General features: G+C 45.3%; 2 protein-coding genes across 2 annotated transcripts in view; both read left to right on the forward strand.

The window, feature by feature from the left end:
- susd6 (sushi domain containing 6) overlaps positions 1-16,864 on the forward strand; it is a 35,760-nt gene extending 18,896 nt beyond the window's left edge. The window contains exons 3-7 of the mRNA XM_080790562.1: positions 10,562-10,756; positions 11,656-11,850; positions 12,347-12,485; positions 13,394-13,857; positions 14,173-16,864. Coding sequence (XP_080646688.1) covers positions 10,562-10,756; positions 11,656-11,850; positions 12,347-12,485; positions 13,394-13,857; positions 14,173-14,198 — 1,019 coding nt within the window. The 3' untranslated portion in view covers positions 14,199-16,864. The remainder of the gene's footprint in view (positions 1-10,561; positions 10,757-11,655; positions 11,851-12,346; positions 12,486-13,393; positions 13,858-14,172) is intronic.
- An 853-nt stretch (positions 16,865-17,717) lies between these two features.
- srsf5b (serine and arginine rich splicing factor 5b) lies at positions 17,718-24,020 on the forward strand. The gene is made up of 8 exons (XM_080790927.1): positions 17,718-17,826; positions 18,143-18,274; positions 19,653-19,723; positions 20,020-20,178; positions 20,520-20,592; positions 22,141-22,214; positions 22,479-22,586; positions 22,737-24,020. Exons 2-8 carry the CDS (start codon positions 18,143-18,145, stop codon positions 23,233-23,235), a joined length of 1,116 nt encoding a protein of 371 aa, XP_080647053.1. The 5' UTR covers positions 17,718-17,826; the 3' UTR covers positions 23,236-24,020.
- The last annotated feature ends 468 nt before the right edge of the window (positions 24,021-24,488 follow it).

Genomic DNA, 24,488 nt, shown 5'->3' on the forward strand with positions numbered 1-24,488 from the left:
GGGTATGTCTAACTAATAATCATAACGAGATTGCCCCCTTCTCCTCAGTGGCTGGAGCAATTGATCTGATTTTTCACACGGGCATTGATGACGCATTCCTGGGGAGTGTGGTTGCCTATAGGCAATATAATACATATTGTGATATTACTGACTGTATATTGTCCAATCATAGAGAGAGAGAGGTGTGGTAAGACTGAGGAGATAGGCCGTGTGGTAAGACTGAGAAGTTATGCCGTGTGGTAATACTGAGAAGATAGGCCGTGTGGTAGGACTGAGAAGATATGCCGTGTGGTAAGACTGAGAAGATAGGCCGTGTGGTAAGACTGAGAAGATAGGCTGTGTGGTAAGACTGAGAAGATAGGCCGTGTGGTAATGGCACGTCCCCAGTAAGGCTATCCAACGTTGAAGCTGCCATTGAAGTGAACATCTTGCTCCCCCAGCCCCTCATCTTGCTGCGTTTACACAAACACACTTACTAGCTACTAGCTAGGATGGTTAGCAGTGGGTAAACGTATAATGCAGGGTATGCTGTACGTGTATATACTGTATATAGCATTTATTTGTAGTCTACTGTGTACAACATCAGCCAGGGAGAGTACTGTATGTCGGTGGTTACAAACAATGTGCCAGGTGTCCTTTGCTTTGAGATTTTGTGACATCCACACATTATTGTTATTGCAATTAAGCAGTATAATATTATGAATATTCTTTTTATTTTCTATATTGGTCGTATATTATGTCATTGTAGATCTGCTCTTTTTGTAATGAATGCATGTGTGCAGCGTGTGCTTTGACTGAGATTTTGTCATGCCCAGTGGCATGAGTTTGAAAACAACTTACTTACGCCCCTACTGGGGTATAGGCCGTCCACATGAGACCTCCAGAGTTCTGACACCCCTACTGGGGTATAGGCCGTCCACATGAGACCTCCAGAGTTCTGACACCCCTACTGGGGTATAGGCCGTCCACATGAGACCTCCAGAGTTCTGACTCCCCTACTGGGGTACAGGCCGTCCACATGAGACCTCCAGAGTTCTGACGCCCTACTGGGGTATAGGCCGTCCACATGAGACCTCCAGAGTTCTGACACCCCTACTGGGGTATAGGCCGTCCACATGAGACCTCCAGAGTTCTGACACCCCTACTGGGGTATAGGCCGTCCACATGAGACCTCCAGAGTTCTGACACCCCTACTGGGGTATAGGCCGTCCACATGAGACCTCCAGAGTTCTCCGTCATTGGCATTCTTCTCTATCTGCGACCAGGTACATCCCAGCCTCTTGGTGTCTGCCTGGAGATCAACCTCTTTAGAGGATTAGAGGTTGAAAACTACTGCTGTAGATAATGCAGTTGTATCAGAAAAGATTACACGCTGCGTGTTAGAATTATTAATAAAATGTTAGACAACATATCCAGAAAATGCTTGAAAGCATTATGCTCAACCTCTTGGTGACTTGCCAAAGCAGTTGCTCTGTCAAAGTCCAGTCCAACTGTGATCGTAACAACTGCTATATTGAGGCTCTACTGTAAAAAGAGGCATTCCAATCCACAGGGTTTGGGATTATAGCTTCATAGCCAGTGAACTAATCCCAGGCCTTACTACTTACTAATTCATGAATTACCAATATTCTGCTTTCGGCAGTGTGACTGCATACCTAAAATATCATGCTGACTGTAAGGGTGCCACAGTTAATAGATTATAAAAAGAAGAAACTTTAATCAAAAGGGCAAACTTCCAGTAGGTGAAGTTCTAGATGACTGGATAACTCTGCACCCTCATCTACTACAATCTGAAAATATATTGAAACCGATATTTACAACCAATAACCATCTTAATCCTGCTCTTGTGTGTTAATCGCAAAATTTAGAAGCAGTTTATTTTTCTTTCTTCTATTTCTCAACGAATCCATATCCATAATTTTATAGAATGTAGTCTTATTAACCCTGTATTAGGCTATCCTACTGTTTCGGACAATGGTGGCGCACATAAATAGCAAAAAATTCAAATCACTACTCATCTCACCAGGACGCTTTGTGAGCTTGTAGATCAGTTATTTTCACTTAAAAAATAGTTAACTGTAATCGAGGCAAAGTTTGAAATGACCATGATATTGATTTGAAGTCATATCCACATGCCCTAACTCTGCCCACATAATCCTGCCTATCAGCCTTTTGGTCAGCAGACATCCTTCGCAGTGCCATCTTACACGACAACATCAATTCCTAATCATATTTGCCACTGATACCTTCAGAAGGACCTGCTGTTGTTGAGTCTACTATACGGCTGCGGTACTGCGGTCAGCACCTCTGTGTCACTGGCTCTGGCAAGCAGCCTCGGATCTGGGCTTTGCTTTAGTGACTTCCACCTTTCACCTTCCGACAAGGGAGCAATGTCCCGGGCGATGGCACTCGTCGTCTACTTCTATTTCAATTCAAAGGGCTATTTCACGAACAGGCATGGGCTGCCTGGAGAACACGATCGGCGTGTGTGTGTGTGTGTGTGTGTGTGTGTGTGTGTGTGAGTGACGTGTGTGTGTGTGGGTGTGTGTGTGTGTGTGTGTGTGTGAGCACATGCACGTGTGTGGGAGGGGTCCCACAGAGCGTTGTCTCTTTGTTTTGTCCCTGAAAGCTGAGAAGAAGGAATGTCTGCCTCCCAGCTGTCCTCGGGAGTGTGAGTGGGGGGTGTTAAAAGAGAAAAGAGAGAGAGGGGGATTCCTCCTGCCTGCCCCCCTGCCTGCCTATACCCATCTGCTCCTAGAGATGGGGGGGCGTGCGCGAGAAGACCAAGGGGGGTTGGTCAGCTCATGCATTATTTACCCTTCAGATGCAAAGTTTTGTGTTCTTCCATTCAGAGGCACGCTGCTTAAATCCCCCCCACCCCCCCAGTCACTCACACCCACTGAGGTGAAACAATAGGTGTAATAACACCACACGTGTCCTCCAGTTAAATGATTCGGCGGGGAGGACGGGTGTTTCTTTCGCAGTTTTTGTCAGAGAGACTTCCTTCAAGCGTACTGTGTGTGTGTGTGTGTGTGTGTGTGTGTGTGTGTGTGCATGCGCGGAAGAGAGGTGGGAGGTGAATTGTGCAGCTGCAAGAAGGCTGTGTGCGATGCTGACACACGGGAGAGTTCCAGGGAACTACCTCGTTCAGACAGGGGTTCTGGGAAATAACGCATGTATTTTGTACTGTTATTCTTTTTTCCTTTTTTCCCCTCTTTTCCGTGGGTGATGCACACCACGTCATGTTGTTGTGCATCTGACATGCCCCCGGACGCTCTGATGCTTGTTGTCGGTGAGCCCCTAGCATACTATACCACTGCAGTGCATACTATACCACATTTTGTGTTTTTGTGCACATGAATCACGCCATACAACACTGTAAAGTACACTGTGTAGGTGAGGCTACATCTATACCCAACCCTGATTTTCAGAATCCCCTCCACCACACACACACACACACACACATCAAAATGTGTGACGTCTGACGTGTGTACCATCCTTCTACGGGGTGGGAGGTTGCATGATGTACACAGACAGGACATTTGCATACTGAGAGCACTGACTGTTCTGCGTGTGCTGCTCAGGCATGTGGCTTTTGTATAAACGTGCCGGCACCTCCCTTGCGCCGCCTCCCCAACCCCTGCCCCCTCCTCCCCAACCCCTGCCCCCTCCTCCTCGCCTTAGTCAGGGAGTGGGACCTCCGCCTTCCCCCAGAGGTCCAAGAGATGGAACAGAGTGTCTGGAAAATAACCCTCACGCTTTTTAAAGAAGGCAATGGTCTCCTCTGTCCTCCTCTCTTTCTCTGTCTCTCCTAGAACAAACCTTTCAGAGGCATATGACTCAGTACATGGTACATTCCTCTGTGTTAATTTACAGTATATTGTTTGTTACCCAGAGAATTTACAAATGGACCCTTACGGATCCATTTGGTTCATTTGTATATATGCTCTTAAGTTAAATTGACAGAGTAGTTTACTGTGTAGGGCCCCCACAACCGTCCGTTATGTGAGCAGAGTGAAGCTGTATTGGTTGTCAGTGATGGCGTGCATAGCTGGCCAACATCTCGTGTTTCTTGGTGTTGGCGGCTTGACACACTCACACACACGGTGGAACATTAGATGACTAGTATCACTCTTGCAGACGGCGCGGCCCCCTGTGAACTGTCCGTGTGTCTCTCTCTCTCACACACACACACACACACACACACACACACACACACACACAGTCACACACACACACACACACACACACACACACACACACACACACACACACACACCTACCTCAGAGTATCACATTTATGTCACCTTCTGACTTTAACACAGTATAGTGTCAAGCGTTCTGAACTATTATACGGCGTGCGTGTGAACGAAAAAACATGAGTTAACCGCAAAGCATGTGCACAGAAACTAGGTGTGTCATATTGGGATTTCAGAAAGATTGCAGCTGCAGTATTAACTTGGGACATGACTTCTAACACAGATATTTTTTGCTTTTAGTTGGAGAGTGATTATATATATTATAATATATATACAAACAAATGAGAAAAGCACACTTTGTGCGCGGTTCGGTTGGCCAAGTCATAGACTGTGACGTAAGCTAAAGTGCCATTTACGCCTCTGCATTGTGTCTGTGATCTGTGTGCGTTCGCAGTTTCCCTATCCGTGATGCGATGGACCGATTACGCAAGTTATTTTCTTAAAATATGCCCTTATGTTGGTGGTGTCAACGGTGTTGAAACTCTTGCTGATCACTGCAGAAGCCTGGGTTCCATTCCTGGTGTTGTGTGGCGCCTCTGGCTTCTCCAGGTGCAAATACAAATGCTTGATGATTAGGAGTTTGGATGGAGCACCAAGCGGTGGGTTTCATCGTGGGGTTCCTGGTGATCCCCAGCAGCTAAATTATTGATAATCAGGAACGAAATGGACCGTTGCTGTCCCCGGGATAAAAACAAAGCGTATACAAATCTAAATGGGGGTCTGTGGCCTACTTCATATCAAACTGGGGGTCCTTGAAATGAAAAGGGTTTAGAATCAATGCTCATTGTACTGTACTCAGTGTACTGTATATATTGCTCTCTAATACTGACAGCTTGGCTGAAAAAAAGAAAAGGTACTGGATTAGCACAAGAGATAGAGGAGTGTGACACAAAAACACCCTCTGTCCCCATGTACAAAAACAACAACAACAGAGGGGTCGGGGATTGACCAACGAAAGGAACAAAAACATATTTACTAGGCCAGAAAGGGTATCATCCTCCTCTTGGTCTTTAGCCTAATCCTCCCACTGCCACACAAACACGCACACACACACAAACACCCAACCCCCCCCCCCCCCCCCCCCCCCCCCCCCCATTGCTGTCATCCTTGAAGTGGGACCAAACAGCTGGCTCCAGAATTCATCTGTGCAAAATAATGTGATCTGCTCCAGCATGTAATGAAGGATAATTAGAACTTTAATTTGCTCGGGCTGAGAGGGTGAAGGCCCTTGAATCCAACCCCCCCCCAACATGCACACACGCACGCGCACGTACACACACACACACACACACACACACAGAAATACATGATGGACACCATCTCTCTACTCCTTCCGTCCACCCCTAGAAGGCAGGCAGCACTGGTGACAGATGGACAAGGGGAGAGATATTCGCAGCCTAGCCCAGTGGAGTGCATGGCAAGGGGATTTTGACACCCCCATGCCCCCCCACGTGGCCTCCAGTGTCCCCTGGAGAAGTCCCAACACAGTGGGTGTCAGAATGAGCCACTGTACTCCCAGCCCAATCCTCCCACCGAAAGTGCCTGCTTCTTTTTTGTTTGTTCTTTGCTTTTCTTTTTCAGTATCAGTTGGTTTTGCACCGTGCTGCGGAGCAAAGTACTAATGCATACTAGCGTTTTAGCTTTTCTTTGCCGTGTGTGCAGTGGTGTAATGGTGATTATTTTTTCGCTACCACGGCATTTTAATGGCGGCACATGAACGCGCACGCCCGCATAGCTAATAGCCTAGTATGAGAGTTTTACACACGCAAACACACACAAGTAGACAGCTGGTGACAAATTAATTAATTCAAACGACCATAAAACAACAGTAACAACACACTCTACCAGCCTTAACTAGCACCATTATACTGTGGTTATTATACTACTGGTTCCGACGTGTCAATTGAAAAAGAGATTGGTACCACACCGTGGTACTGTGTTCTATGAGCATGATACCACTGCGTGTGTGCTTGAAAACGGGCAATTGTTGCTTAACTTCAAATACTGCGCACACTACAAAAAATACTTAATAACTTCACACATACAATCCTACAAAACAAGATAGAAACAGACACAACCAAACAGAACAAACCTATGGCAATTAAAGGATTTATCTTCCAGTTCACCTCACTAACTGACACGAGAGCAGTCTTGACATGTCATCTGTTCTGATTGTTTTCCCACGCACATAACTCCATTTTTTATTTATTGTTTTTTTTGTACTTAGCAATTCCTTCTCCACCCTCAGTTTTTGGTCTTATTAATCATCAGAGGAATCGGTGAGTTTTCAGCTTGTGTTGAACAGTGACTCATTCCAGGCCTCATACTCGACACAGGCACAGGCATGTGCCAACTCCACTGCACACCAATCCACATGTAGATTAGTGCTCCAATAATAAAAGTGCACCCTCTTATTTGCATAACACATAGATAGACAGTACATTACAATCCTCTCAGTGTTTATTTAAATCCATTTGTAACTCGGGAGTGTGTACAAATGTACCCGTGTGGGTCCATGTGGTTACATTTGTACACACTCTTGAGTTAACTGTACTCTTCCCTCCCTCCCCCCAGTGTGGTATGTGCTGTGGCTGGCTGCCGCCTTCTCCCACCATTGTTATTGTACCGAGTGTTTCCCTCACTTCTGATCTATCGGTGGGCCTGCCACAGCATGCTGCTTCCCTTCGCTCAGGGCCACAGGGCTGTGCCAGGCCGTCTTTTACCTACTCTCTCTCTCTCTCTCTCTCTCTCTCTCTCTCTCTCTCTCTCTCTCTGTCTGTCCTCCTTGTCTGCCATTTCTCTTCTCTCCCTGTCTGTCTCTCATTCTGTCTCTATCACACACTCTCACTGCTGCTGCTTTCCCTCTGTGCATTTGTGTTTTTTTAAATCTCTTTGTTTCTTAAGACACGTCATGTGCAACACACACACACACACACACACACACACACACACACACACACATTGATTAAAGTTCTCAGTCGCCATGACTAATTTCAGTCATTTGGATTCCATAGAAGCCAGCATGTCTTCTATGAAACCATGCCATGCACCTGGATTTTCGGTTATTATTATTTTAAGATGAAAGAGTATTTGTTTGAGTGGTCAAACTAGCAGTGTTGTTAGAATATGAATGGTCTCGTAAATTTCATACAAGCAAAAGTGAACTCAATCTGTGAGTTGTTCAACTGTTTGGGTGTAGCTGATCTCAATTGTCTTTCTTTTATTCATTTTTTGGGGATTTCCACAGTAACAACACCCCCATTTATCCTCAGTCTGTTTTACTTTTCTGTGAAATCACTGGAGGGTTGCCACCTCTCCTGTTGACATTTAAAAGGACAGATCGTCCCCAAAAGATTGCCAACTCACTGTTAGCAGATATGATATGGATTGCTCATCCTCTCTGATACACCACCTCTCACTCTTAGTCGACTTGTGGTACCTTTTCACAAGTGTGTTTTTTACATTTAATTTCTTTTTTTTGCTGAGCTGAACAGATGTTGAATTTGTGCCTCATGGCCTCGATCATCATTAGTGTCTACCCAGCCTGAGACTCTTACTTCCATTTCCCCATGGAAGTGTCATCCCACACAGGGAAGTGGTTTGATGTCGAAATTCTGCGCTGCTCGCAACTTTCCCACTGCAGTCTTTTCTCTGACATCACGCTATCGATGTTACGCTCCGTCTCTGCCGTTCTTACTGTGAGGTTGTCATGGATTTTGAGTTGTGAAGGTCTTCTTGGATGTGTAGCCGTGTGTGTGTGTGTGTGTGTGTGTGTGTGTGTGTGTGTGTGTGTGTGTACAGATCGGCTTATTATATTATACTAAGGATTTTTATAGGAAAGACCATTCAAATCCTGCGTTAATATAACTCTGAGAGTGTACACATGTAACCAAATGGACCACTGAGAATTTCACCATGTATACTCACCCCTCCATCAGAGTGTGATATGCATGCCTTTCTCGTATGTGCACATGGTGTGCATTTATCCCCATGGCAACCCCATCAGTTGAGTGAGAAAGCTCCACGATAGCGCAGCGGTTTCCATTAGCACCCATCTGTCACCTATACAGTTCTATTAACCACAATACATCAATGGAAAGGCCCACAGCTAAAGGCTATTGTCCCCTTCCTGTTCTAAACTGTCCCCGAGGCCTGTTTGTCCCTCTGCTACCTCGCAGCCGGAGGCATCAATTCATCAGCATGTCCATTATCACCAGGGAGTGCGGGTGGGGGGGATGGGGTCATGGTGATTATGGCCTGAAGCATCTTAAAGGAAGGCCACTTGGGTCATGGTGTCAGATGTCATTCATGGCCAGAAATGGCGCACGTGCGAGTGTGTGTCCAAGTGCATTAACCACTTAAACGCTATATACTTTGTTGGTCCCCCAGGCGACTGTGCACTTGGCCCCCCTCCTTTCCCCTCTACAACAAACGTTGTTGCCAAAAAGGCCAATGTCCAAGCTCACAATGTGCCTCTTGCCTATTTTTGCAGAATGTTCGCCTGTTATGCTGCACCGAAGAGAGTGTGTGTGTGTGTGACCTTTGCAGTAACCTTGTAATGGTTTCCAGTGTGGCCACACACCTGCGTGCGTGTGTGCGTGAGTGAGTGAGAGAGTTAAAGACCTTTGCTGTAACCTTGCAATGGTTTCCAGTGTGGCCACACTGAACATCTGTTCCAAACACTGGTGTCACACCAGTCCTTGCTGGCAGTGACGACGACTCCGTGGGGGCGGCGGGGCTCGAGCCCCCATGATGAATTAGACCTGAATATGTAGGCCTACAGTATATTCGCCTAGTCGGTTTGTCCCGTTTGTACCGCGCCAGGTCACGCCGCGCCCGTTCGTGCAATTCTCGTCTTTGCATTGACTTTGTATGTTATCGCACCGCTCTAACCATCCAAGTCTGAACGCACGTTAACACCTCTTTTATCCGGGGGGCGGGTGGGCCGCGTTGCCTGTCCCCTTGTACACATGCAGATCAGGCATTCAAATGCTAATCTTGTTTTACCTGCCAGGTAGGGTACAGTACTGTACTCTGCTTAGGCTACTTGTTCACAATGAAAAGGAGTAGCCTATCAGATGACTTGGGGGCTTAGCGGGGGGAGGAGGGGCGCCCACATGGCGATTATAAAAACATTTCGTCTCTGCTTGCTGGGCAGGTTTTTGTTACCAACTGTTGGTTTTAGAATGTGGGTGCACACGCAGGCAAACCAGATTTCACATCAAATGAAACAGTGAAATTAACTGAAATTAACAGGATAGAGTGGAAATCATAGGATTGTTTTGCGATGGAATAGAATTCGACCATTCTGAAGGATGAACTCTACTCTAGCACCAATGGTTTCATTACCAACTGTACCCTTTTTTTTGGTGCTCCAAATAATCTGGGTCAGTCTGTAAAATCAGTAGCACTGACAATATATTCAGCCACCTGCATGGTCTTGTCTCTGCGCAGGTGGTGTAACATTACCTCAGACATGCCGGATTTAGGTTGTGCTGTTCATGCCAGATTGTAGCTCTGAGGGAAATGAAGGCCTAGCCTAGCCACCACCACATGCATGTATATGACACGCATGCATGCATGTGGTGGTGGTGGCTAGGCACTGTGATAGTTTCCTGGCATGAATTCCTACAGATAATTTGTCCTTCCATACATGAAACAAACAAGCACGCACGCACGCACAAACACACACACACACACACACACACACACACACACACGCACGGCATGGGAAAATTAATCGAAACACAATTAACTTTGCGACGCCAAGCTTTGTCCCGTTCCTACAGTATTGGCTCAGTAGAGCTTCGGCTTCTAAAACTACTGTCCTCCTCGCCGTCGGAACAAATCTTGGCACATGATGAAGAGCGCTCAATGAGCAGAAGAGAATGGAGAGGCTTAGTTAATTGAGACCTGGATGGTATAAGTTTTGACACTTTAATGCACCATAGTCATTCCTGGAGCCAGTGCTGATAAGCATGACTGCGTACGTTTCCTGGGGACGTGCATTTGTGCCAGCTAATTTGGTTTGCATTCTTGTGTGAAGTATGCACCAGCCTTCACACTCCAAAAAATGTTTGGTTATAGAATTTACAGTACAATTGTCTAGATTGACTATGAGCTTGCCTTCAAGTAAGGTCCCACATGACAGGAGTTAAATTTGGTTAAATTGGCCCCGGAGTCAGAGAGACATTATATCAATAATAATTTAATCAAAAATAAAGATACAGTCTACCCCACTTCACATTTAGCCTGCTGGTCAGAAGACACCCACTAACCGTGCCCCTTAACTCTGTCTGCAGGTTGTCCGCAGCCACCCGGCATCCAGCATGGAGACCTGGTTAACCAGACGGAAGCTAACCGGGGCTCCTTCCCCCTGGGGACACTGTTGATGTACAGCTGTGACCCTGGCTACACCCCAGAAGGAGCCACCTCCATCACCTGTGTCGGCTCTGGAGAATGGTCCCACCAGTCTCTGCGCTGCATCCGCAGCAACGGTGAGGAAAAACACATCCATACTGTATACCTCAGTGTTTATTCAACTCTGAGAGTGTGCAAATGTAACGAAATTGACCTGTTAGGGTTTGCTTTGTTACATTTGTACCCTCTCAGAGTCACAAAGTGATGAATTAACACAGCTTCAGGATGCAAGGAATACGTAACATTGCCTTATTATGAGAAAACACTTTAGCTTTGTTTGAATTTAGGGTTTTGTACTGAAAGTTCACATTCGCTTTTGTGGTCTTGTTATCCTTCCATGATCTTTAAAGTACCACATAAATATAATTTGTGTTGTGCTTATTTGAAAATAATTTGCGCTGCTGACTGAACTAAAGGCCCACTGAAATATATTTACACTAGTAGTTTTAGTTATGTCAAATGTTCATACTCATTACTGGTAATGTAAACCTTCCCCAATCCTAAGCAAGTTATGAGGTTGAGAATATGCACTCTCGTCTCTCATACCTGTACTTTGCCTGAACTCCCTGAACCCACCCAATGTAGAAATACACCCTCACAAACACACAAACAGTGAGGATACACTTATATTAGTCTCGCCTAGTCAGACAATCAGAGATCTGCCTACTGATACGTCGGGGAGAATCTAAATTCAATGAATGGACTTGGAGTAACCAGTGCTAACAAACGCCCACTGCTCTGAAAACCAATCCTGATACCACCCATATTAAGCACAACCCTTAAGTCTTTGTATTGTTTCTGTAAAACTGTTATTTTTGAAAATGACAACGTCTTTTGCCCAGTTTTAGACCCGTTTTTGGTTCTTGGGTGCTCTGATTCTGAGACAGTATGTCACTGTTGCATAGTACAGTAATGGTGTATAACAACACAACAACTCTCCTTAAAGCGATTGTCCTAACTCTCTCTCTCTCCTCAGTGTGTATGCCCCCCACGGAGCCAGAGAACGGGGGGTACCGGTGTCACCCGACACCCTGCCACCGCCTCACCCAGAAGACGGTCATCGAGTACTTCTGTGACGAGGGCTACGCGCTGAAGGGAGACTATAAGTTCCTCACCTGTGAGAACGGAGAGTGGGACGCCCCCATGCAGATCAGCTGCAGGCTCAGCCAAGGTGTGTGTACGTGCGTGCGTGCGTGCGTGCGCGTGCGAACAAAACAGAGAGTCTATCAGGGTTCTCCAAGTTTTCCCCAAGGGCCAAATTAGGTCTAGGGTGACATGCAGAGGGCCAGGCCTTTTCTTTCTGTCTTTCTTTTTTTTTAATGTTTATTTGAATTATTCATTATTTATGAATAAATATTGACTATATTTTTACTTCATCGTGCCCAGGTAATGATACAATCCAAGGATCTACCAAAGTTCAACATTATTTTGAATGTACAGTAGGCTGTAAATATGTTTATTGTGTTGCTACTCACATAGCTTTGTGCAATGGCAGGCGGGTAGTTTTGGACAGTTTTATTCAAGGTGTGATTCAACTGATTTTTCAATGGCAGGACTGTCCTTGCATAAGCTAATCATTTTAATCTCTCTCTCTCACCCTATCTCTCTATCTCTGTTTTTCTGCCTCTTTCTCACAAACTCTTTTTCTTTGTTGTTGCGTCCCTCAGACAAAGAGCCCAGCTCGCCGCTCGGCATGCCAGCTCTGTCTATTGTGGCATCCACAGCCAGTTCTGTGGCACTCATCCTGCTGCTGGTGGTGCTGTTTGTACTGCTGCAGCCAAAACTCAAGTCCTTCCATCACAGCAGGTAAGCTAGTGATAACCAACCAAATCTGCCATTGTCAACATTTTTGCTGTATTAGGCTCCTCCACCCGCAAATCAACAGTGCTAACTATGGCATGAAGACTTTGAGTGGATGACATGTCTTATATAATTATAATTACAGCACTTCATCTTTAGGACATACATTACCTCCATAGTAACTAATACACTCAGAAGCCTAGCAAACCCTTGAATCATTCATTTTCCTGGAGGTCAGTTGAGTGGCCCTGTATCCCAGACAAGATAAGAAAGCTTCACATCAGGGGACCGATTTATTTGAGAAGAGTACTGCCGAAGCAGACTGATTTATTTCAAACACAGTCCCAATGGGTCCCATTTCAAAGTGAGGACTGACAGTATCTCTGTTCTTTTGTAAAACATGGCTCATCTTTCTTTTATTTTGAGAACATTCAGTTGTGAGAACACAAGAAAGCATATTGTCTCAGTCGGGTGGAAACCTCAAAACCTAAAAAAAAACAGTTCAGGTTTTCAGGTTCAAATTCTAAAATAGAATCACGGCTCTAAAATAGAATCGTCGAGCTTGTAGATCTGCTACTTTTGATGCTTTTGGATGCTGTAGTATGATCAAGTAGTGTGTCAATTTATGAAAAAACACAAATGGTTTAAATATGGAGATAAGGTTTCTGCCCGACATCAATGATATGTAGTACTCTAGATATAGTAGACAAGCTACTCTATGGCTAGTTCCATAATTGCACACAGCTCAACTATTGTAAAAGTATTACCGTAGTTAAAGCAATCTTTCAGTCATATAGCACTGTAATTAGGGCTCCTGTCCTAGAGGAGATTGAACAATCACACCTTGATCACTTGCATAGAGACACAACACACAACTGGCTTACACTGCTGGTCTGTTTTTGTGTCCCCTGCAGAAGAGAGCAGGGTGTATCGGGCCAGTCCAGCTCCATAATGGTGGAGGGTGTCCAGGTGGCCCTGCCCTCCTACGAGGAGGCAGTTTACGGCAGCAGTGGAGCACAAGTCGGTACCGTGGCTCCCCCCCCACCCCCTCCCGCCCCCTTAGAGTCCCGTGTCCCCATTGTGCTCTCCGAGGGCCTCCCCCGGGGGGCGGAGGGTGGCGCTGGTCCCAGTGGAAGCCGAGGCCATTGTGGAGATTTGGACTTCTGCCTCCCTTCCACTTCCTCTTCCTCCCGACGTCATGCAGAAACGGCACTGGTTCATCAGGCCCCCTCCACATCATCCTCGTCGTCCTTATCGTCATGGGCCAGGGAACACCCCAGGGGTGCGTGTGCGGCCCCCATTCCCCTCCGTAGAGACTCTGATAGCAGCGACCAGCACAGTCTGCTCTCAGTCACCTCTGTGGATGAGTTCTCTGACGGTAAGGCAGACTCCATAAGACATTAAGATCAGGTTATTTATGTGGAATTGCCAATAAAACTGTTTCTCTTGTGCCTGGGCCATGGCTCAGCGGTCCAGTCACCTTGGCTGGGGACCATATATATAAAATAAAGGCGAAAGCTGCAAAAAAACATTATGTATGTATGGATTTAGAAATCATTCTCAGCTACAACAAAGCATTTGTATTAATGTTCTAGGCTATTACCTGAAATGGATTTAAGGATTCTGAGATCCCATAATACTGAGCTGTCTAGTTCTCTGTGTCTAATAAGTCTTGTGTTGTGGTCTCTGGCAGATATTCCTCTGTTGAAGGAAGCATGAAGCCTGCCAGCAGCTGTCCAGGATGGACTGTGGCCGCTCCCGTCATCCCTCAGCCCACCTTCCTAATCTTCCTCCTCCCAGCCTGTAGAGCAAAGACAAGAACTATGCCCATTCCCCATCCGACACTCCTATGCCATTGATCCGCCCCACACCCCCCTGCACAACGATGATGGCCACCAAAACCGTTCATGCATCTCTGTTCTCCGCACCCGCTTAATCGATGGGATGGAGGCACTGGAGCCACTGCGCTCCAAGATACCGGACCGAACACAAGACGAACATGCGAACGTTAAAGTGGGAGTTGAGCTCACAATGAATCCTGTAGATGTAATGTACATGAGCAAAAGCATACATATTGAGTCAAGGTTTTGTATTTAAGTAGGCTACCATGTAATACTATGTGCACTCTACTCTGCCCAAGCGTACTTCTCAGTCAGTAGCCCACTTTACTGGACACGGCTACAGCAATTGAGACCTATCAAAGCCTGCTTTATACTTCATTGTACAGCGGCATTGAACATATTTCCTTCTTCAAAAACAAAAAAATCTGCGAGTGACACTGTCGTACGGCTAAGTATAAACCAGGTTTGACCAGGAGTACTGCAAATAGAACATAATGTGTGCGTTGAGCTTCCCTTAACTCCTACTGTGGTATACAGAGACTGTTCTTAAAAAGTGACAAGATGCCCAGGCTTGTGGCGCTCTTTGTGAATGCTGCATGTTGTTAGTAGTTACCACTGGCACAGGCACACAGTGACACACTTGGTTCTCTCTCTCTCTCCCTCCCTCTTGTCATTCTGTCTCTCTGGGCTTTCTTATTCTTCCTCTGTGCATTTCTCTCTCTCACTCTCTCCTTGACTATCCTGGCGCCTGGCGTATGTATAATGAGAAGGACAACCACATCACAAGATCAAACAGCAGGGCTCAGGCTTTTTACAATGCGCCAAATCTGTGACAAAAAAGAAGAAAAACGACCTTGCCTTTTCTGTCGGCCACCAGTATCTTCACCTTTTCTCTCACATTAAATGGTGTTTTTTAACCACATCCCTATTATGGGGACGAACATTCAGCAAAAATAGCTCATTTACAAGCTCATAACATCACATTGCAACGGGTTGTGAGCTTGTAGATTGACTATTTTTGGCAAAGCGTTTTGGTGTTAAGGGAAATACTAGCAGAGCTAGTATAGAGCCCTGTGGGATCCCAGGTCAACTAAGTATACTATGGGGTCTAAGTGTTTTAACTAAAGCACATCATGTGTAGCCATTTTTTGTGTTTCGAATCATGTAAAAGGGGGTGAAATGTGGTTTTGTTTGAGAGCCAGTCGAACTGTTGGTTAAGCGTGGGACTGAACTTTGGGGTTGCTTTGTAACTTTGGTTTTTATTTAAAAATGTTCCCCTCACTCTTACGGTATTTATTGTTTGCCGTGTGGCAAAATTTGGTCTGCTGAGATGCTAAATCTGGCTTTGCAACATGGTGGGTGTTTGTGTGTCTGTTGATCAGTTAGGCGTGAGAGAGTACACATGCAGTGTACCAGCCCCCCAGTAGAGAAATATGCTTTACCAGATGGCTTAACAAAGACCTGCTGTCTTGCAACACTGGGAAAATCTCCCTTCTCTGCTTTGAATAAGTCACACGAATAAACCAGCATTTAGGTAAGCAATGAAACGAGTACACAATATGTGTATTATTAGTCTGCTTCACAGACAGAGACTAGAACAAGTATCATTTCTGCTGAGTGGCTGGAAAACAAGCATTGTTAGTGTAACTGGGTCACATCCACCTTCACTGAGCTCTTGGAAAATGTCCTCTTCTGAGCATGTATGTTATTGACACTACTGCAACTGGTTGCAGTGAAAGAAAGTAATGTTTTATGTATTGCCACCCACCCACATACACATTTTTCTCTATTGTCAGGTAAACACAGTTTAGTCTCACCTTCCAGTTATAATCTCTTGATAATATGCATTAATTGTGGTCACCCCCAGAAACACACAACTCTGATGAGGACCGATGAATCTATTATCATTTTATCATTTATTTTCATCAACTGTGGCCATCCGTCATTGTCAACAGTTACATGGAAGCAAACAGAAAATGGTTGCCTTAGACTCGCATGTACATTTACTTATTTTAGTTTGATACTTTTTGAGCCTCCACATTTGTTGCTTTACAATGTTGCGATGTCTTCTGTATTCCCAAATGGCCTTACTCTATTTCTTTTCTATTCTCTATGCATACAACTGTTGTTTTTTATTTTTATTTTTTCAGTGAGTTTACTTTTTGTTTTGGACACGGATAAAAAAAAATGTCCATCCTTCTCTGTCCTCCCTAAGGCTTTTCCAGCTACTGTGACGGTGAAAAGCCCTATCGGCCCAAATGGCCAATTATATTTCACTATCTTTGCTTCTCTTATGCTAAAAAGCATTCAAATGGGGGATTGAAAAAAAGAAAAAACGTCCAGAACTATGGTCCAGAAGCACTGTTGTACAGTGTTGCTTCCCTCTTCACATCTTGACTCTTATGTTTTATTTCTTTCAGCTTTGGTTTTTCCTCTGTACATGGCAGTGGGTGTGAAGATAGTAATTTAATATTTGTATAAAGTTTATTTAATTCTACATTGTGTATATAACTTTCTAATTAAAGCTTTCTTTTGAAGTGTGAATGATGATCAAGTCTGTTTGTCTATAGTATACCCAATGTTGATAATTCACAATCAAACAAAGTGTAAGACAGCTGATTTATAGCTTTCAGTACATTGCCCCCAATTTGGGAATCCAATAGGCCTATGCCTTAATTACGTCAAAGTCAAATATTTGCAATCCCAAAGTCAACAACGCCCTTTAAAGTTGCATGTAATGCAACTTTCGCAGATAAGTAAGCCTGGGACCGAGGCTACATGTAATGGGGCCTGCTAGTCCTGGAAGTGTTATGGTAGAGTTTACAACCCATAGTCCAGGGGAATGGTCGGAATAAATGTACAACCACTCACGACTCAGTATAGACTAGTACAATCATAGGCCTACTGTGTAAACTTAGCTGTTAAACAAACGCAACAACAAAATCGTTCATGACGTATGCCTTTGACGAAGACAAAATATTGCGAGCCTTGCTGCTAGGAGTCGAGGACACGTCCTCGGGACACAATCCATGCTCTCGTGTTTTCGTCTGGCATTGAAGAGCAATGAAATCAAGAAAATAAACTAAAGTGTAGTTTTATATACAGTGACTATGGCTTTAGATGTTCATGTAAAGTCTGAGAGAGTGTTTGTATAGGCAAGCTACTCACGTTTGTGTGTAAGTGTAAAGTAGTTAAACTCTAGTATAAACTAGTTAATAGTCTTTAATACGAGGTATATAAATCAGACATCCCTCCGGGCTATGGGATGTGAACTCAGAAGGACCACAGGAAAGGCCTGTGTATGAGCGACACCAAGTGGTCATAAAAAGAAAACGCATCCTTGTTTTTCCTTTTTTGGTTTCTTCCCCCAGCCATTGGTCCCGCCTCTCCTCAGTGAGAAGAAAACAGGCTCCATTTTGTGATTGTACTTGCTTGTAGCTACACTGCACACACACACCTTGCCAGTGATACACCAAGAACGTAATTTCGCCTGGACAACAGAAAAGGTATGCTTTCACACAATAAATTCACGATAGGACGAGAATATAAGTTGTATAACCGTTGCGTTTGGCTGTTTATTTATCGTCAGTATTCCATTGTGAGAAATGTTGTGTCGCGTGGATATATCTTAAGACTGCTGTAGGGGAGAAGGCCCGACTTGCGACCTGACTCTTTTGTTCAAGCGAGAAAGTAAAGGTCGTGTTATTACTGATTTTGCAAATGAAATGCATTTCTCCTTGTCTGTATTGAATTCCATCGGCAGCCAGTGAAACAATTAGCGTTTGTTTTTTAACGCATTTAACGTTCCCATGATGTCGACAGATGAGTGGTGGTGGCTCTCGTATCTTCATCGGCCGACTGAACCCGTCGGCACGGGAGAGGGATGTGGAGAAATTCTTCAAAGGCTACGGTCGCATCCGTGATATCGACTTGAAGAGAGGATTCGGCTTTGTGGTGAGCGTTCATTTAAGGCCACAATCAGTTGGTTTCATGTTCTACTTTACCCTGGATTGGATTCGATGAGATGAACCACTGTAACCCAGGCGCGAGGCCAGCCCCCTTCGCAGGGCTCCATACGGTTCACTGATTTTGTCCTCTCCACACCAAATGTTTTCGCCGAAAATAACAAATCTAGCAGCTCTGAGTTTGCTTGCAGATGTTCTATTTTCACCCTAGTCCGTATTCTGTACGACCAAGAATAGGGGTTAAATGTATCAAGAATGAACGACCCCCTCCCCCATCCATTGATTCAATCAAAGATGGTGCCCAATTGTAGCCACTAGAGTCGAAATGGGCCATGTTTACTAGATCCCACGAGTGTTGCTGGCACAGAAAGTTCCATAATAAAGTTGATTTTATCCTGAAAAGTGTCAACATATTCTATATAGGCCTATATCATAGATTTATTTGATCAAGTCTCACTTTTGCTTGGTTTCACTTTCTACCCCTAAAAGCAAAAGTCAGACTCACTATGTCTATGAATATTGTCAATAAAAGGAATTTAAATCTGAAATGGGTAGCACATCCAAAATTACAAATGGAGGACGCATTTCACATTTCCACTTTTTATTTATTTATTGGCACACACAAATAAAGGAACATCATGTACGCGTTATGGCTAAGAGCCTTGATCAGAACAATTGCTCTGATACGTCACACGCAATACTATATTTTTGGTATGTATATTGGATTTTGTGTCTACTCCACTGAGGCCCATTTTCCACCGGTTGGTTCCCAATGGGAACCGGTTCAGTTATTTTTGGCCAGAGCTCCAAAATTGCAAATTCCAAACTCGTTCAGAAGCTCACCTTCATTTCTCCATTAGAATGAATAAACTCGTGCTTAATGGCTTCCCAAACAGGAAGCCACCTACAGATAAGGAAGTAAACTGGTGATGTTGCATGTCTTCTTTTGTTGTCTTGGGTTCAGTGGACAGGTGGTGCCATCTTGTGAGCTTTTCAGCTATTACATGGTGTGACCTCAAGTTCTCTTTCTATTATATGGCTCATCCAATAATTGAGGAGGGAATCCCTGCTTGGCCAGGGAGGGGAGATATTATACTTGTATTCTGAGCTTCACATACTAATTGCCAACTAGTACCAAACACCAGGGTGACTGCTTACATTTCTAGTAGCAAGTAGGGAGACCACCCCCAACCACTGCATGTCAGGTGTGCTATTTATATTTTATGAACATACTCTACCATACACATTGGTTAGCAGTGTTGCCGACACCAGAATCCGTCTTGAGAGATTACAAATGCACAAACCAACACTGAGGACCGTATTGTTCAGTGTTTGTACTGAGGTAGGTTTGTTGGTTCTTTCTGCAGGAGTTTGATGACCACAGAGATGCTGAAGATGCTGTGTATGAACTTGACGGCAAGGAGCTTTGCAACGAGAGGTAGGTAGTCTGCCATAGACCACGTAGGCATGTATGGTACAAACATAATGGGACCTCACTTACAATATGGTTAAGGTGTTACAATACAGTGAACTGAATACAATGTTAATTATAATTATTTGTAACTGAGTGCACTCACAGATGGACCGGTTTCATTTGTACACGGTGTTAGATCGCCGTGTAGAGTTTGTAGACTACTGCTTTTTGCTCTCTGTATTCAGCATTTTGGGCCTATAGTGTGATTAGAGTTATTGAGCTGATGAGCGTTTCTGAGTTTAGTACTCTGTCCTTCCCAGAGTGACCATTGAGCACGCACGTGTGCGTCTGCGTGGCGGCAGAGGTAGAGATGGCGGAGGAGGAAGAGGAGGTGGTGGAGGAGGAGGAGGTGGTGGAGGTGGTGGAGGAGGAGGCCGTTTCTCCGACCGCTACGGACGAGGTTCTCAGGATGGACGCAGGTTGGTACCATTTTTGGTGTTTTGCCCCCTCCTTTTTCCCAAGGGTTAGCCAAAATTCTTTGGTGAAGGTATCAGATCTTCAAGCACACTAGGGGCCCTTTTCCACCAAAAGCTTTGGTTGTAAAACTGGTTCCGTTCTGTTTTCACTGGAAACACCCTGAACTTGTTCAATATTGGGTGGGGAAAAAATAACCAAACCGGTTCAACCCCAGTGGAAAAGGGGCCGGTGTCGTTTTTGCATAATGTTTGTCTATTATGACACCTGCAATAGGGACACTAGGATTCATCCTATGCTGAGATGTCTATCCTTTATGTGATGGAGCCATAATTCTGTATTTCAGTCGGAACCCGCCCCCCATGCGCACAGAGAACCGTCTGATCGTGGAGAACCTGTCCTCTCGTGTTAGCTGGCAGGTGAGTTTTCCCCTCATGTCTCGGAACCCCTACATGACTGTTCAACATAGAGCAGTCTCTCTGCTGCTGCAACAACAGCAACTCTTGTGTCCACTCAACAGAATATAGTTCTTAATGCCAAAATATCAATTCTTATTTGCAATCAAAACAGTGATCTCATGTAGAGCTAATATGATCAAGAAAATCTATTATGATGTGGCCCAGTGTGTTCTTTTAAAAATCTGCAGATGCTCTATTAAATCCACATTTACACAATTAATTGATGAAAGAAGTAAACAAAGACAAAAAAAACGTAATTTGTTCGTGTTTTTTAATTTTAACCAATTCTTCACCCCTTTATTTGCCAGCCTCACTGTTGTGTCGTATGGAAGAGTTGCCTTATGGTGGAGCAAACCCCCTCAGGGTCCGTCTGTCTGGGTTGAGCCCATGGCGTCAGCCAGTGTGTCCCCTACTACCCCACTCCTAGTTGACACCTGATGGTCACGGGAGCGCTCGCTCGCCCCTCTAGAGGCGCTGGTGACAACCTTCGCTCGCTCGCTCGCACGCACCGTCCCCCCCCTTCCACCTTCCTGAGGGTGGGGGAAGAGGCGCCAGGTGTGTGGGACGGCGGGCAGGCCTTGGCCCGAGAGCGAATGTGAGAGAGAGAGGGAAACGCAGAGAGTGGCAGAGAGAGGCAAGAGAGTCGATGGTGCTGGTGATGACGATGGTGGCAACGGCAACGACGGCGTATTGATCGATGGGTTTCGTTAATTTGAGAGGCTTCGATCGATATCTCTGCCCCGCCCAGCATCCAACCCACCCCTCCTCCCTCCCTTGACCCCCACCCTCTCCCTCCCTCCCCCACACTCTCCCTCCCTCCCCATGCCCCCCCCCCCCCCCCCCACTCATGGTGTGTTCCCGCAACGTCACAAACGAGAGAGAGACAGAGAGAGAGTGTGTTCCACCCAGGGTGATCGAGCGAGGATAAAAATGCTGCTGTTATCCTGAAGGGTACGGTCTTTCACAGGTAGTAGTTTCCTCTCTTCCACCCTGTTCACTCTCTTTACTGAGGCGGGGTGCCGAGGAAGGGGCGGACACGGGCTCGGAGTCCCGTGCCCTCCTCACCGCGGGACAGTGGGGCTTTTAGCGCCACACGCTGCCCGCGTGGCGCCTCTGCAACTCATGCAGACGGTATATTGACCTCTGTGTAGTTTTGTACAAGGAGAGGAAGGGCGCAAATACCCCAGAGCTGAGGCACACATTTGTAAACATGCCTTTAGCTTGGCACACATTTGAGGTGATTAATTCTAGGCACATGCGCTCCTCTTAACGCACCCACACACAGCCAGTCATTGACAAAACCCAGCCTAAATTTTCTGGTGTTGAATGGGGTCCTTCAGGTTCTTGCTCCCTTCCTCTTTCTGATCTGCAATAGCTTGCGTAGTAGCACCTCAGCATATCTAACCCATCTTTCTCTTTTGGATAAATTACAACATGTTTTAAATAATGATTCAGCCTGTGCTTGTGTCCTGAGCGCTGCTTTAACGTCAATGCTTTTCATGCGGGTAGGACCTGAAAGATTTCATGAGACAAGCTGGAGAGGTGACGTTTGCTGATGCCCATCGCCCTAAGCTCAACGAAGGGTAAGAAGATGAGACTTCTTTATCCTGCTAATGTTGCTGTTTCACTTGACTTCACTCATGTGTTTTAACCACTTAAATCCTACATACTTTGTTGACTGGGATCCCCCATGGCGCTATACTTTGTCATCTACCGTTTTCTCTCTTCACCAAAGTATTCAATTTAGAATAGGGTTCATGTGGTTAAAGTCGAGACACATTCTTTACTATGTCATGAAGCATCTTTCTCGTACTAAAGTACTGCACACCATGATTTTATTTCTGCAGAGTGGTTGAGTTTGCCTCTCACAGTGACCTGAAAAATGCCCTTGAGAAGCTGTCTGGAAAGGAAATCAATGGCAGGAAAATCAAGCTCATTGAGGCAGCCAAGAAGAGGTGAGGTTTTTTTCCACTTTCCCCTCAATCCACAGTGACTTATTGATGGTGTTTCAGAGAAATTTACCCGTTGATGCTGCTAAGCTAGCTCCTACGACTTAGCATGGTTTGTCCCGAGGAGAGAATAAGTGATCTTTCTCTCTGCTCCAGGTCCTCCCGGAGTCGTTCCCGTTCCCGTAGCTCCTCTCGCTCCCGCTCCCGTTCCCGCTCCCGTGGGCGTTCCCAGTCACGCTCACCAAGGCGGTCACGCTCCCGAAGCCCCAAGGCGTACAACCGCTCCCGGTCACGATCCCACAGCGGCACGCCGCCCGCCACCAAGTCTCCACCTCCGGGCCAGAGAGACAAGGAGCCTGCCGCTAGGCACTCCTCCAACGGCAACAAATCTCACACGCCCTCGCCTCCCCCTGCCCAGAGAGGCTCCCGATCCCCTCCGAGAGGCTCCCGCTCCCCTCCGAGAGGCTCCCGTTCCCCTCCGAGAGGCTCCCGCTCCCCTCCGAGAGGCTCCCGCTCCCCCCCGAGAGGCTCCCGCTCCCCCCCAAGAGGCTCCCGCTCCCCCCCAAGAGGCTCCCGCTCCCCCCCAAGAGGCTCCCGCTCCCCGAGAGGCTCCAGATCTCGCTCCCGCTCTCGGTCTGCTGATAGCCGCCACTAAAAGCAGGTGGGAGAGAATATCAGTCTGCGTGCCCACACACACACACACACACATGCGCACACACTCACTCACACTCACACACATTTATACAGTTCATGGTATTTTTGTCAGTCATCTGTGAGAATTACTTATCTCATTGGCTGATAGTTAAAATCTGTAGTTTAGTAACACCAAGATGGCCAACTGATGTGATAGAATACTGTGAATTCACTCAGGCACACCTGTTCTATATAACATACATACATAAGGTATATACCTATTCATATCTCCAAAGGAAGCGATGTGCTCCTGTAGTTCTGTTTGGGGTGTCAAATTGACACAACTGTCCTTTCCTTGTGGACACTTTTAGTGCATTGGTTCATATTTTGATGGCAAGTTAGGAAGTATTTTGGACTCATTCAAAAAAGGTTGCCACATTCTACAAAAATCGTGTCTTCAGATCTCTTCGCATAAAATGTGCTAGTTAGCTTTTTTGTTTTTTCATTGATTTCTCTACAATGGATGTAATGAAGTCCAGCTAAGCAATGCTTGACTTTGCTTTGCTTTTGATTGTTTTTACTAGTAATGATGGGATAGTTTTTTTTATTCATCTTTCCAAGTACTATCGTGAATCCTCTTTGATAGCATGAGCTACTGAAATTGTGCTTAGTTGTGGTCGTATTTTTGCGAAGGGTTTTGGTTGCAGCTATTCTATAATAAAGGTTTTGCCGTTTGTTGCCCTTTGTGAAAACCTTGTATTGTGGGGGGGAAAGGATACATTTCAAGATTAAATAATGCTCTTCATTGACAGTCTACAATTGCAGTTATTTTTTTCCCCCTTCTATACATTTAAGAATGTTTTGCTTGCTTTAGGGATGTTGTCTAAAGCATCATAGTTAATATATATCTATCTCACGTCGGTTGGCGAAACAAGGCAACCAATTGGTGAAAATTGCTGATCTACAATGGTGTGAGCTTGTTTTGTAGGTCATGGTGTGTATGAACTGTACCATAAACATGACTTTTCTTTTAACAATACTTAATTAATTCAACGGTCAACAAAAACTTTTTTGAAGTTCAAAGTAACTTACAGTATTTCAGAGTAGTAGCTATGATTTGAAAAAGAAAATATATACATTACAAAATTGCACAGTTTGAAGCCATAGCTCTCACAAGGTCAGTTACAGCATGGGACAGTCATACAATATGGCAAAAAAACACTGAACCATGAAAGGAAGATGCACACAAGCAATGTTGGGCAATCTACATTAAAA

The sequence above is a fragment of the Protomyctophum bolini genome (genome assembly GCF_963924005.1).
Source record: "Protomyctophum bolini genome assembly, chromosome: 19".
NCBI classification, from domain to species: domain Eukaryota; kingdom Metazoa; phylum Chordata; class Actinopteri; order Myctophiformes; family Myctophidae; genus Protomyctophum; species Protomyctophum bolini.